Source organism: Castor canadensis, chromosome 4 (assembly GCF_047511655.1).
Source record: "Castor canadensis chromosome 4, mCasCan1.hap1v2, whole genome shotgun sequence".
NCBI lineage: Eukaryota > Metazoa > Chordata > Mammalia > Rodentia > Castoridae > Castor > Castor canadensis.
Window position 1 is genome coordinate 125,831,837 of NC_133389.1, and position 13,570 is coordinate 125,845,406.

General features: G+C 38.9%; 1 protein-coding gene across 2 annotated transcripts in view; it reads left to right on the top strand.

Moving 5' to 3' along the window:
- Positions 1–10,592, top strand: part of Pdk1 (pyruvate dehydrogenase kinase 1) — a 31,476-nt gene extending 20,884 nt beyond the window's left edge. For both annotated transcript variants that reach the window (XM_020184270.2, XM_074071112.1), the window contains 3 exons: positions 643–753; positions 4,190–4,303; positions 6,476–10,592. In XM_020184270.2, coding sequence (XP_020039859.1) covers positions 643–753; positions 4,190–4,303; positions 6,476–6,616 — 366 coding nt within the window. In that variant the 3' untranslated portion in view covers positions 6,617–10,592. The remainder of the gene's footprint in view (positions 1–642; positions 754–4,189; positions 4,304–6,475) is intronic.
- Positions 10,593–13,570: the final 2,978 nt, after the last annotated feature.

A 13,570-nucleotide genomic window follows, 5' to 3' on the forward strand; every position in this document is an offset into this window, starting at 1 on the left:
GTCTTTATGATATGATTTTTTAGAATTAGAATTATAAATGCTTCCTCCTAACTTTCTCATTGCTGCCTAACATTTTTATAGACATCTCTCCCGTCAATTCATATAGTTGTACATAATAGTTAAGTGCCTTAATGACATTCTATTTTGGAATGTACTTTGGTTTACTTAGTTAATCCCCTCTTTAGGTCATTATCCAGTTTTAGCTTAGAGCCGAGAAGGATTGTTTTATACTTTTCTGTTCATTTTCTTAGGATAAATATCTGGAAGTGGCATTGCTGGGTCAGAGTGGATTTGTGTTTTTAGTTAGATCCTAATTACCACATTGCCTGTAAGGAAGGAATGACAAATTGATTGTAATATCCAAGATTGGCTTAGTTGTTGTTTGCTATAATGCACCGTTAGTGGGTCTTCAGGAAATACACAAAGCCACAGCAGCAAATTATATATTAGAATGTCAGATATTAGAGGCATTGTTTTAGCTACACCGGTGAGGGCAGTGTTTGTGTTTGCATCTTGAAATGTGCAGTATTCATATTCGAAAGTAGCAGCCTTTCACTAGCAGTTAAGCTGTGACACAGTGTGTGTTGGCTGGTTTTCTGCTTGTGGGACTGAGCCACAGAGCGTGATTCTTTCTCATCTTAGATGAGTGACCGAGGAGGTGGTGTTCCACTGAGGAAAATTGACAGACTCTTCAACTACATGTACTCGACTGCTCCCCGGCCTCGTGTTGAGACGTCCCGTGCAGTGCCCTTGGTATGTCATCCAGGAAAATGGGGTGTGAGTTTATGCATTGCCTTCAGCAGGCTTTGGTTGCCAAATAAACCAGTTAAGCCAATTGTGTAGGGAGCTCTAGAAGAATGTAGGGAAGCTCTTAGAAACACTGTCCTCTACATTTAAACAGCCTTTGGAATCCTTTTTTTTTTTTTTTCTTTTCTTTTCTTTTTCTTTTTCTTTTTTGGTGGGACTGGGGTTTGAACCCAGGGTTTTGTTCTTGCTAGGCAGGCACTCTACCACTTGAGCCATACCTCCAGGTCCCCCCATCCCCCTTTTTTTTAAGTTGAAATGGTCATGGGCACATTTGTTTTAGATTTCTTTTTGCTAGACCTGGTAGTGATACAACAGCAGGTTTCCTGTGGTAAACCATATGTGAAACACTTTCTAATGTGAGAGATAAATTACTGGTTTTAATAGTATTCGTCAGTACTGATTTAATCTTTAACGTTGACTTTCTCTGCCAAGTATTGGTAATTAGGAAGATCTCTTATTCTAGACTCAGAAATAAGACTAAAATTCTGATCTGCTTAATCTCCAGTCTGAAATAGGCTCGAATTAAAATTATTTTGATGTTTTTTAAACTGATTTTAGTGTCAGCTATTTTCAGTGCTTAATAGGATCTTTTTTTGTTTGTTTGTTTTTTTGCTTATGGAATGGCTCAAGTGGTAGAGCCTAGCAAGCATGAGGCCCTGAGTTCAAACCCCAGTGCCATAATACACCAAAAAAAAAAATCACTTTTTAAATTGCCTGTCTTTATCCTTATCCCCCAACTCCCTAAAAAGCTCTGTTCTTCCAGGCTTTGAAGCTGGTATTTGAAGTGATTGTTTGAGTTTTGTGCTTCTAGGAGTGGGCTGCCATGGGCCAACAGGCAGGTGATGTCACATGATAAACACAGACGTCTTCTGAGACTTCTCATTTTACCAAGCTACAACAAGAGAGAAGGGAGATGCTGCTTTGATAGCAAACAGCTATTAAAGAATTAATGTAGAGGAGCTTGGTGAACTAGTCCAGACTTGGCTCTACACTATTGGTCCCACTTCCAGCTCTAGCATATCCCAGAAGTGTGACCATGGGAGCCTAACTTGAAAAATGGAGTTATCGTGAGGGCAAAGCAAGTTAATATGTGTATGTGAAAAATGCCTTTTGCTGTGCTTGGCGCATATTAAATGCCATCTAAGCATTTGACATTTTAGGATACAAAATTTATGTGAATTTTTAAGAAAACAAGAGGCTTGACATGGAACAGGCTCCCTTATATGTCTGTACAGCCTTGACCAGGGCAAGACTATTTCTATCTAGGCTCTTGTCTGCTGATAAGACTACTTGGCAAGTGGACCCAGGCAGGAAGCACTGGGGAAGCTGGAGAAAGGATGCCTGATAGTCACAAGAGGGGCTGTCTTGTCTACCTGATTACTGAGAACTTCCACCATGTGGATGCCTTCTTGGGGGAGGGGGCGGGCATTTGCAAGGACATACCATCTTCATATTAGAAGTTCATTCAGAGAGGAACACTCACATATCTCTTTGCCAGGCTTGCTCTTCAGTTACCAAGTTTGTTCTTTCCAAGTCACTGGCCAGCCAGCCTGTTTGCCACTGCCCATGTTGGCATCCCTGTCTTTTAGGTCTGCCCCATCCAAGAGGGTTACAGTGAAGGGTGGTCCACAATGGGCTGGTACGAGTACATGGGTAGGTTCATCTGTGGCCTGGACCTATGCGGTTTTTCTTATCTGCTAACTATTCAGAGGAGAAGTCCATGAGTCCACAGTCCACAAGTGTGGACAAGAGAGAGGCAGTGATAATGTATGTAGGTCAGGTACCTTGGGAGCATAACAGCCCCCCTCACCCCATGCAGTTTTCTTGGGGCCACTTCTGGAACCAGTTAATGTATCCGTCAGAAGCCCACTAGGGATGACATGTAGCTTACTCAAATTAACGATAATCAAGAAGGGCTTGTTTACAAAGAAACTAGGTTCCAGTACTGCCCTAACCCATGCTTTATGATAAGTCTTTTTGTAAATAGGCCTTCTTTATTACAAAGCTGGCACCAGCCTGGATCAAAGGGATGAGGAAAAGGTAAAGTTAGCAGAACCCAGAAGAAGGGAAAGTTGCAGAGTGGCTGTTTACTCTCAAGGAGTCCTCCTGTCCAAGGCATGCTCATGGGGAGGAACCAGGGGGAATGAATACCCTACTGTGACTCTTTGACCTCCTGCTGGCTCCCCAGTGGTAGGAACCTCTGGAAGCAGAGGCATAATCCATTCAGTTTAGCCTCCCAGGGCAGGAAGAAATGTGGAAATTTGATAGTTGATTTGTAGAGACAAATAGAAACTTTGGTTAGAAGAGTGAAATAATAATTGGTGGAAGGTAAAGCCAGAGCCTAGGTTTATTAACAGCACTCTGATTTCTGAGCTGACCTAAACTCTAACTAACATACTGTATGGAATGCCATTAAACATATGATTTGGTAATAGAAACCATTTTCACCTTCATACAAATGTTTTTGTATTTAAGAGTTAGTAGGATTTATCCAGGTAAAGAAGGACCAGAGTGTACAAGACCTAGGAGTGCTTTAGGTCCTTAAAAGGGCAGGAGCTGTGGTTCTGCTAGATGGGAAAGTGGGAGGCAGAGACCTCATCTTCTCCAAGTCTTAAAAGCTCTGTTAGAAAGTTGGGTTTTTATCTCAAAGGCAGTGAGTGGAGATGGGGGAAGTATTGGTATGCTTTGAAGACTTTTGAGCAAGGAAGTGACCTGTCAGTGAGAATTAAGAAAGTAGACCTATTACAGATTATCTCCAGGTTCAGAACACAGGATGGAAATTAATGGTGTGAAGTTATGAGATCCATTTATTGCAGCTGCAACAAAGGCTTTTCTGTTCCTGCTCCTAAAACGGATGACATGTTTCATATGAAACCCTACTTGATACCATGTTTCATGTAGAGTACCAAAAGCAGTATTGGGGTACCCTAAAGCAGACCAGCAGAGAAAAGCGACATGCTTTTTTCAGACCACCACAAGGAATATAGAAGGAATAGAGTTTTATTTATTTTGCAGTCCTGGGCTTAAACTCAGGGCCTGATCCTTGAATCACTCCACCAGCCCCTTTGTTTGTAAAGGGTTTTTTTCAGATAGGGTCTCTTGAACTATTTGCTCCAGTTGGCTTCGAACCGAGATCCTCCTGATCTCTGCCTCCTGAGTTAGCTAGGATTGCAAGTGTGAACCACCGGCACCCAGCAGGAATAGACTTTTAAATGCCCAGAATGAATCAGCTAATGTGCTCAACTGTTCTCATTTTAATCACTACTAATACTTACCAGCTCTCTCAGATTCAGGCTCTGATAGCCCTGGGGCATTTATCTTAATTAGAAAAGTATTTCAGCTTGTTGCTGTCTGAATAATTTTTTTTTTCCTCATCAAACAGGCTGGTTTTGGTTATGGACTGCCTATATCACGTCTTTACGCACAGTACTTCCAAGGAGACCTAAAGCTGTATTCCTTAGAGGGCTATGGGACAGATGCAGTTATCTACATTAAGGTAATAACTATATAGTTTTCTTGATTCAGTCCTGTTTCTTTTGATGATTAAAAAGATGCCAATATTTAACTCTCCATTTTTAATTGGAATTTTACTCTACCTCGTGCTGCTTAATAAATATAAAAACATTTATGTGGGATCTCGTCTGTTTTGATAGTAGATCTTTTCCCTTGACTGAGAAAAAAATGTACATTCTTACTGATCATGAACAGGACTGTGGTTATTAATAGGGAAAAACTGGGTTAAAGAGCAGAATCATAAAGTTATATCAATTTTTATATGCAGATATGAATGGACATTGATCCACTGATTTTTTTGAGGTGCTGCCAAGGCCTTTGCTTTGCATGTGGATCTGCAGATGGGAGCATCACATTGTCTTTCTTGCATAAGCTATATTTAAAATGCATTATTTTAGTTTCTTTAAACAAAGAAGCAACCAAATGCATAATCCTTATGGGGTTTTCTGCAATCCTTTACAGATGTCTTCTGACTCTGATTTGACAAGTTTCTACTCAACTCCTTTCCAAAACTTTTATCTTAGTTTTTAAAGACACCCTCTTCTTTTTGTTGTGCTTTATTTGTGTAATACTTGATTAAATGCATAGTGACAGATGTTATCGCATAAACATATTTGGGGACAAGTGCAGATGACTCTTGGTAAGTATATTGCTTACATGGTGGAAACAGAAGAATTTAGTTTGCTGGCTTGGAGTGTTCGATGCATTCAGGAAGGGATCAGTGTATTTTACAGGTTTAGGAACGCCTAGGCCCCATCACCGGTTAAGCAGTGGGTGCCTAATTTTTAGTGTCTCTCATTTCTTGTTCTAGCCACTAGGTGGCACCTATTTTATAGGAAATGCTAAAAAATTTATATGAGATTTGAGATTTCTTTTTCTGAGGGGGGGAGGTGCTGGGGTTTGAACTCAGCTTTGTGTTTGCTAGATAGGTGCTCTACCACTTGAGCCATGTCTCCAGCCCAGGAATTTATATGAGAAAAAAAATTATCTGAAAAGGTTAAATCCTTTATAGGTAATAATTCTTAATTCTTTGTTTTCGTCTCTTTTTCTTTTTTTCATCATGCATTTGTGAGTCACTTAAGAAGGGCAACATCAAAGCAGTATTTTTTATCCCCAAATGTAACATTTTGATCCAGCATTTAGATTAAGAAATTTTAGAAAATTTAAAGAAAGCATATAGGTAAAGTTTTAGTTCCCTTTTTGAAAAAAAATAGAATAAGAAGTTTTACATTAAAATCATCAATATTAAAGCATTATCAGAAGGAAATTTCTAGTTCAATATTGTGTACATCTTGGGGCATGCCAATGGCCTGAGTTGAAATTCTGCAAATTCATCACTCAAAGAAGATAAAAAGGAACATAATTTATCTTAGGCTCCAAAACAAAAAAACCCTATAGAATCAAACTAAGGGGCCAAGAATTATTTATGCAATAGCCAAGATGCAATGGATAGAGTTTTCTGTTTACTGATAGTAATATTGTTTTGGTACTTTTTAAAAGTACAGTGATTATAAAGTGGAAAAGACATTTCTTCTAGTAAGTAATTATAATCTCATTAAATTTATCTATTTACCTGTCTATCTGTATATATGGTAAATTTTAATGCTTTTTACACTTAATTTCTCCCAGCTTCTTCCAAGTAGGCAACTTTTGGTCTGGCTTATGTTATGTAAGAGGTGTCTGCTACACATTTTAAAATTTCAGTCTGGCAGCTTCCATTCTGCCTAGAGAATTATTGCAAGCAACAAACTCAGTGTGTAACAGATAACTTGGTTCAAATATACACTTTTAAGAAATGTGTGTAGGTGATATTATGATTAATAAGATACTAGCAGAATATTGAGTCATAGTCATCTTTTTTGTCATTATATTTTTTTCTCAAATAATGAATTCTTAGAAATGCAGTGGATAATACCTCTAATCTCAGCTACTTAGGAGACAAAGTCAGGAGGGTCATGAGTTCATGGCCGCCTGGGCAAATGTAGTGGTGAGACCCTGTCTTAAAAACAGTATTTTAAAAAGGGCTGTGATGTAACTCAAGTGATGGAGTGCTTGTCTAGGCAGGGCAGGGCCCTCGGTTTAATCTCCAGCACTGCGGAAAAAAAGAAAAGAAAAGAAAAATGCCAGACTTAGAGGTACTGCTTTATTTTTTCAGGCTCTGTCAACAGAATCGATCGAAAGACTTCCTGTGTATAACAAAGCTGCCTGGAAGCATTACAACACTAACCATGAAGCTGATGACTGGTGTGTCCCCAGCAGAGAGCCAAAAGACATGACAACATTCCGTAGTGCTTAGATGCACCCAGGATACCTGAAAAGTCCAAGTGTGATTTTGTTCAATTGGAAGGGGTGGTATTCAGAACTGCATTTCACCAAATACTTCATATGTCATTTTCACAGTTAACTCTTGGGTAGACTAAATGGGACCTAATTCCATTCATGCCTGCTAAACCTCCTGATGGGTGAAATTACACCTGTTTTACACTGATGTTCTCAGTTATCTGGATATATTTTTAAGCAACTGTAACTTTTGCCAACTTTCCGATTGGCCTCTGACGTGTGGAGTCTTTGAGTTTCTATCAGAATCTGGGTAGTTTTTTTTTTTTTTTTTAAATAGTTTCATTTATATCTACTAGAAACATTTTCTAAAGATGACTGGTTAGCCCTCTTTCTGTTACTTGGAGGAGTTCTACAACCTTGATTGAGTAGTGACATCTAAGGTGAGCTTCATGTTTACTAGTAAAGCAGAACATGGTTAAATGTAAAACCAGCTGCCTTTCAGCATCTGTGTGCATTGTTTAGCTCTGAAGTTAACTGATTGTTTTCTAATCTTACTGCAATGGATTGTAATGACTTGTTCCTTATGGATCTATACCAAGATCATGGGCAGTCTCTTCTGAGTGCTTATGATTAATTCAAGGGAAACTTTCTGCAAAGAGCAAATATTAAAATTATAGAGAATAAATTAAAGGCAAAGCAGTGACCCCCCCTCCCCCCAAAACTGAATTAACCTTCTGCTCAGATCACCTGAGCAAGCTTTTGGGAAAAAAAAAAAACTCCTGAGGGAATTTTTCAGAATCCTACTCTGGACATACTGAGGCAAAATCCCCAGGGCTGGAGCCCAGCGATCTCAATGTCTAGAACACTAGGTGAAACCACTCTTTAAAGTGAATAGTGATGCCACTGTCTTGTCAGAGTGACAGAGAAATTGTTATATTCTGGTTACCACATATTTAAAGGTCAGATTTCTAGACTGGGAGAAACCAACTGAATCTTAGGCCTGGTACAGTTCGAATCATAATTAGAAGCAGGAGGAAAAGTTGACTGTAGGAGAAGAGTCAGGTAACCAAAGGGTCACTTTGTTTTTAGTTTAAGTGGTGACAAAGGATATGTATTATTCTTAAAAAAAAAAAAAAAAAAAAATCCAGATTTTGTTATCAGGGAAAAGTCAGTTTGGGCTGATTACCACAGAGCTTTGCATTCATGTGGTCATCTATAGTTTACGAATTATGCTTTGAAGGACTATAACTTAATTGATCTTCAGAATATAGAGAAACAAAGCAGGTGGTATTATCTGAGTTTTCACTCAGGGTGATCCAAAGTCATAGAACCAGAGCCTAACCATTCCTGCTTATCAACTAGCAATTTCAGGGACTGAAGTTCTTACCTCATCTTCTTGTAAGGTGACTGGGAAATACAATTGAAAATACATTTTAAAGTAAAAATTTAAGGTTCAGAATACAGCATTGTCACTTAGGAGCTTTTTTAAAATCTGGGAAATATATTAAGTTGAAACACCTTGCTGTTGAAAGGATTTATGGGTTACCACAGTATGTCCCATAAATACGTATATTTTAAATAAAGCCAAAATCACACAACATGGCACAAAAGGGAATTCTTGTACCTGTCAGAAGAGAATCACAAGCACACAGGTGAGGTGCTCCCGAGGGGCAGTTTGCTCAGTCCCCTCATGTCCAGGTGAGAACCCTGAGACTCAGGGCTTGTGGTCCAGGGCTTCTGAGACTCTCTATCTTACCTACTGGTCCTAACTGTGAGTTTTATGAGAAACAGTAGACTGTGGGACTTATATTAGATCAATATGTTATAGTTTTCAACTTTAAATTTTCTTATAACGATGAAATATTTTAGAATGTTTTGAGTTAAAAACATTCACTTTCCTAAATGAAACATTTGTACAGCTAACAAAAACTTGATGTTTTTACTTATGAAATTCTCTTTCATCCCCAAGAAAATTAAAGTTTTTCCCTCCATATTTAAGAGCTAAGAAATGGTGTTTTCAAAGGAAAAGTAAAATTATTTTCCTTTTAAGGTGTAACAGCTTTTTACTTTGTTATTGCAGTAATGAACAGAAAATTGTGTACAAAAATATTATGGGAGCACTTTTTCCTAGTTGGTTTTAAATCGTTGAGCTACCTGAAAGGTTTTTAGATTCTTGCATAAGCTATTTTGTCTATCAGCATTAATTTTACACAGTGTAGATATAAAAATGTATTGATGCACAGTGTGGTGCACACCTGTAATCCCAGCACTAGGGAGGCTGAAACAGGAGGATCCTGTTTGAGGCCAGCCTGGGCTACATACTGAGACCCTGTCTCAAAAAACTAAAACTAAAAATATATCATAGACCAAGAAGTAGACTTTTATAACCTGGGCTATTAGTGAATGTGCCATTGTATTTTAGGAAGGAATAACAAAATATTCTGAAATGCTGTCTTGGTTGGATGACTTCATACTAATAGTGATTGGTTTCTTGCACTGTGAAGTTTTTACATGAAGATATTGAAGTGAAAAGTTACCATATTATTTCATAAAAGGTTTTCTGTATGGCAGTATATTAAAACATGGATCAGTTCTTATCACTAGGTTTTTAAAAATGTAATCAGGTCTTTTAGAACTTTCTAGAGTTTCATTATGAAACATACTGCAGGTGATTGACTTTTATTACATAGACAGATTTGTTGTGTGATTTTGAAAAGTTACAAATAAATTTGAAATTTGAATAACTTTCCATAGTAAAAGCAATTGTAGGAAAGGACTTAATTTAACCAATACTACCTTGTATGCACACCAGTGGAATGTCAGAACCAAACTTCCTACTCAAAGACAGATCCTAGCCTATTCCCTGGTGAAAGGATGTAGGCACCACAACTTCCTTTGGAAGCCAGTAAGCACCATAACAGAACTCTATGGGGCGGGGGGGAAACAATTTGTTTTATGGTGCCACTGTGGCTGTGCAAATAGCTCATCAAAAAGAAAAACCCATCAGTTAACCAGTTTTAGTTTATGTCTTAATATGGGAAGCTTCGAATGATGGGTAATCAGGATTGGGTTAGGTAATTTGCAAACGTGGCTTGTGCTGGAGGAACTTTTCATTCTGAGTGATCAACTTCTGGCTCCAGTAGTTAATTTTCTTACAGTCAAACCCACTACTCTGAAAAGTAATGTAACTAATGCTGGGTGAAGGGTTTTGTTTTGTTTTGTTTTTCCCTCATGTTGAAAAAGAACACACTCTCGGTTGATTAGTTTTGGTGGTGTTAAACTACTGTGCCATGCATTCTGTATACATGTTTGGAAAGAACTAAGCATATCACACTGCCCACTTTATTCTAGAGTTTTCACATCTCTAATAATAGTTAACCATAGGCTTTTACTAGCAAAAGATTGTCAGTTCTGGGTGCAAAACTTTAGTCTTTTTTGTTGACTTTTAAGCTATTAACTTGTATTGGCAAATAGTAACAGCTCTCTTTTGCTTTGTTAGATTAGAGATTCTTGGGGAAAATATAACTGGTTTTAATGCCAGTAAGATAAACTTCCATGTGAGCGTTGTCTTCTTCCAGGAATTATTTTTTGAGAGAATAGAAGCATGTTCAGAGAATATTGTCAGAAATTTGTAACTGTGATTGAAATGTTGCCATTTGCTTATAGGAAGTTAAAAATGCTAAAAAGTTCCTTTAGGAAAGTTTTATGAGACCAGAACATTTCTAAGTTTAACTCAAGTATAAAAACTATAGTAGTCTTGTCATGATTTTATATTTAGTTGTCTCATTATGGGATTAGACAGTTATACTATATAGTAACATATAAGAATACAGTTTTCAGTTATAGTACTGTATGAACATACATTATGGTATGAAATTATTTGTCCAAAAATGGAACCTGTATGATTCTATAACTGAAATATAATGGGGAAAGAGGAAAATACTCATTTATTTTTTAATATTATAGTATAAAAATTTCGGATTTAATTTGAACTGTTTGTTTTCATTTTTTTCTTACTATCTCCCCTACTGCCCAGTCTTCAGAGGGCACTTAGAAGTATATGTTTAACAAATGCATAATTATAAGGAATTTAATAACAGTACATCCATTCTCATGACATCTTAAGACAAATCAGGCCCACAAGGAAAACTATGGATAATGACCAATACAAGGAAAACTGATGAAAGTGTGATATATAGAAGAAAGTGAGTACTTAGAGTAACAAAACAGCACTGCTAAAGCTGTGGGGTTATTTTACAGTACAAAGAAATAAGTAAGCAAACACTTGTGTACTACTGCAGATGCAAAACCATTAAATTTTGCTGATAACCCCAAGGGTGACATCATTGGACACCCCTCTTGAATAGCATATTCCTGTGACTAAATGGGCCCATAGTCATAATTCATGAAAATGTGATGCTTGAGAGAAGAAGACAGGCTAGTTAAACAACAAATGACTACCCTCGTTCTGAAGAGCTAGGAAATACTGATGAGAGTATAATGACCCCAAACAGAGATTAGATGCTTTAATAAATCCAAGCTTTTGCCTGTACTTTGTGGAAGGTAAAATCTGCCCAGGTCTCTCTCTTAGAACTTACTCACTCTCGGCATCCACAGAGGGCTGAGAGAATGTCCTAAAGGCTTATCTTTGTGGACGCCCACAATCTTTTGAATGGCTTTTCTGTATTTTAGTGAATCTCCATTTTACCAGTGTTGCTTCCCCAGTTACCTTCGCTGCTGGGATGCAGACCATAACGTTGGTGTTGCCAATTAGAAATCTCTGCACTGAGCAACATGAAGAAAACTTGTGTGTGGCTTCCCATGCATGAGTTGTGGCATAAATATCTGGCTTTCAGGGGGCCTCATGGTTGTGAGGTTAGGTTCCTGATACAGAAATGGCATTGGTGCTGATGTTACTGGCTGCAATCAAGTCAAGTTTCTAGATCATAGTACATAGTGGTGGTGGTAGAGACGATGGTTGTAGTTTCTTAACTGTTTTTTTTTTTAACTTTTTTTCATGTTGAAATGAAATTCACATGACCTGAAACTAACCATTTTAAAGTATAATTCAGTGGCCTTCAGTACATCCACAGTTTTGTGCAGCCACCACCTCTATCTGTTCATCACCCTGCAAGGAAACCCTGGATCCCTTAGGCAGTGTTAGTTTCTTTATCATGTCAGGTTGTCAGGTTTGTTTTGTTTTCTTTTTGGTCGTACTGGGGTTTGAACTCAGGGCCTCAGGCTTGCTAGGTAGGTGCTCTACCACTTGAGCCACTCCACCAGCCCATCATGTCAGGGCTTTTGTTTTTTTCCATCATGTCAGTTTTATAGCATGATTTGGTGTGTCTGTCTTGGAAACTTAGCCTGGAGTTTTCTTCTACAGTGGCATAATGATAGGTGGAAATATTAAAAAGTAAATCTGTAGAAACAGGTTGTGCCTCAACTACCTTATGGACATACTGTCTTCAAAGTAATATTTTAAATTAGCCAGAGACTAATGTCAACATGCTTACGTTTTGAGTCCAGAAATTGAGTGCATTGGGTTTTGAAACAAAATTAAACAATTGTGAGAGTATAATTGGGTAAGTTACATGAATTCTTTCCAAAATTCCTGTCATTCACGCTTATTTCTGAATGTAGTTTGAACCAGCCTAGGATTATAGTTTCAGCATGCCTTCAGTTATCTGCCACTCCTGTGTCAAACCTGTGTCAGGTCTTAGCCATTGGCCTGAGACAAGCTGGCTCATTTCGTTCTCAGTGCCAGCTCTGCAACCATAGGCTGTCGCATCTTGTTGAACCCTGTGTTCTAATGCTGAAGTGGAGCGGGATAGGAAAGACAGTTAGGTGATGCTGAGCCCGAAACTGTGACTCTGTGAATGAGGCTGGGCCAACTCAGTCTGGAGCAGTCTTAACACTGGAGAACAGGTTTCAGGACAGCAGCAGACAAGTGCCCTGAAGGACCCAGCAAGCAGTAGGGGAAGAAAGAGGAGCAGTGGGTGGGGAACCAGTGTAGTAATAATTGACAACTGACATTTGGAATCTAAAACTTCCAGTTCAGAACAGTTCTTTATATACAGTGTATACTCACCCTCCAAGACAATTTGGGCAATTGTCTAGAAGGAATAGTTTCAGTTTTTTAAAAATTATCTTTAATTGAAGCAGAATCCTGGAGCCTGGAGTCACTACCTGGCCCTGCTGGGATTCAGGGAGCCCTGGGTACCTATTCCACATCTGATCCATCAGGATGAGCATCAAAGCCTAGACCACACTCCTGCAGCTGGCAGGGCAGAGCCTGGTGAGGAGCAAGGCTGTGCCCATCCCTGCTGGAGGACTTGCCCATGGAGCTCTTCCCTCTTGTGTTCATGGAGGCCTTCCCCAAGAGTCTCACTGAAATCCTGAAGCATAGTTGCAGACCTGGCCAAAGAAGACACCAGACCTGGAGACCTTGCAGGTCACCATGGATGGGCTTGATATGCCATTTTCCCAGAAGGATCACCTTAGGAGGTGGAAACTTGAAGTGTCCTTTTGCGGAATGCACACCAGAACTTCTGAAATGGGTAGTCTGGAACCACAGCTGGTAACTGCTCACCACAGGCTAAGAATAGGGATCAAGCAGTGGAGGTTCAACAGAATGGGGATGAAGCAGCCCTTGAAGGTGGCAGTAGACCTTTGCCACAAGCTCTGTAACCTGGATAAACTCCAAATGTACTTCTTCAAGTGGGTTCAGCAGAGAAAAAAGTTTGATACAGCTATGTTCTAAGAAGATGCAAACTGGGGGACCATCCACCTGTTGTATTAGCTCATGGCCACCCACAGCATCCTGGAAATGCTGGAGCTGGTCTTTATTGAGGAGATGGAAGTGAATTGTCCCTGGAACCTGTCTGCCATACCAATGTTTGTTATTTACCTAGGCCAGATAAGACCTCTGCACAAACTTCTCTCTCAAATCAGTGTGTCTGAATATATTTCT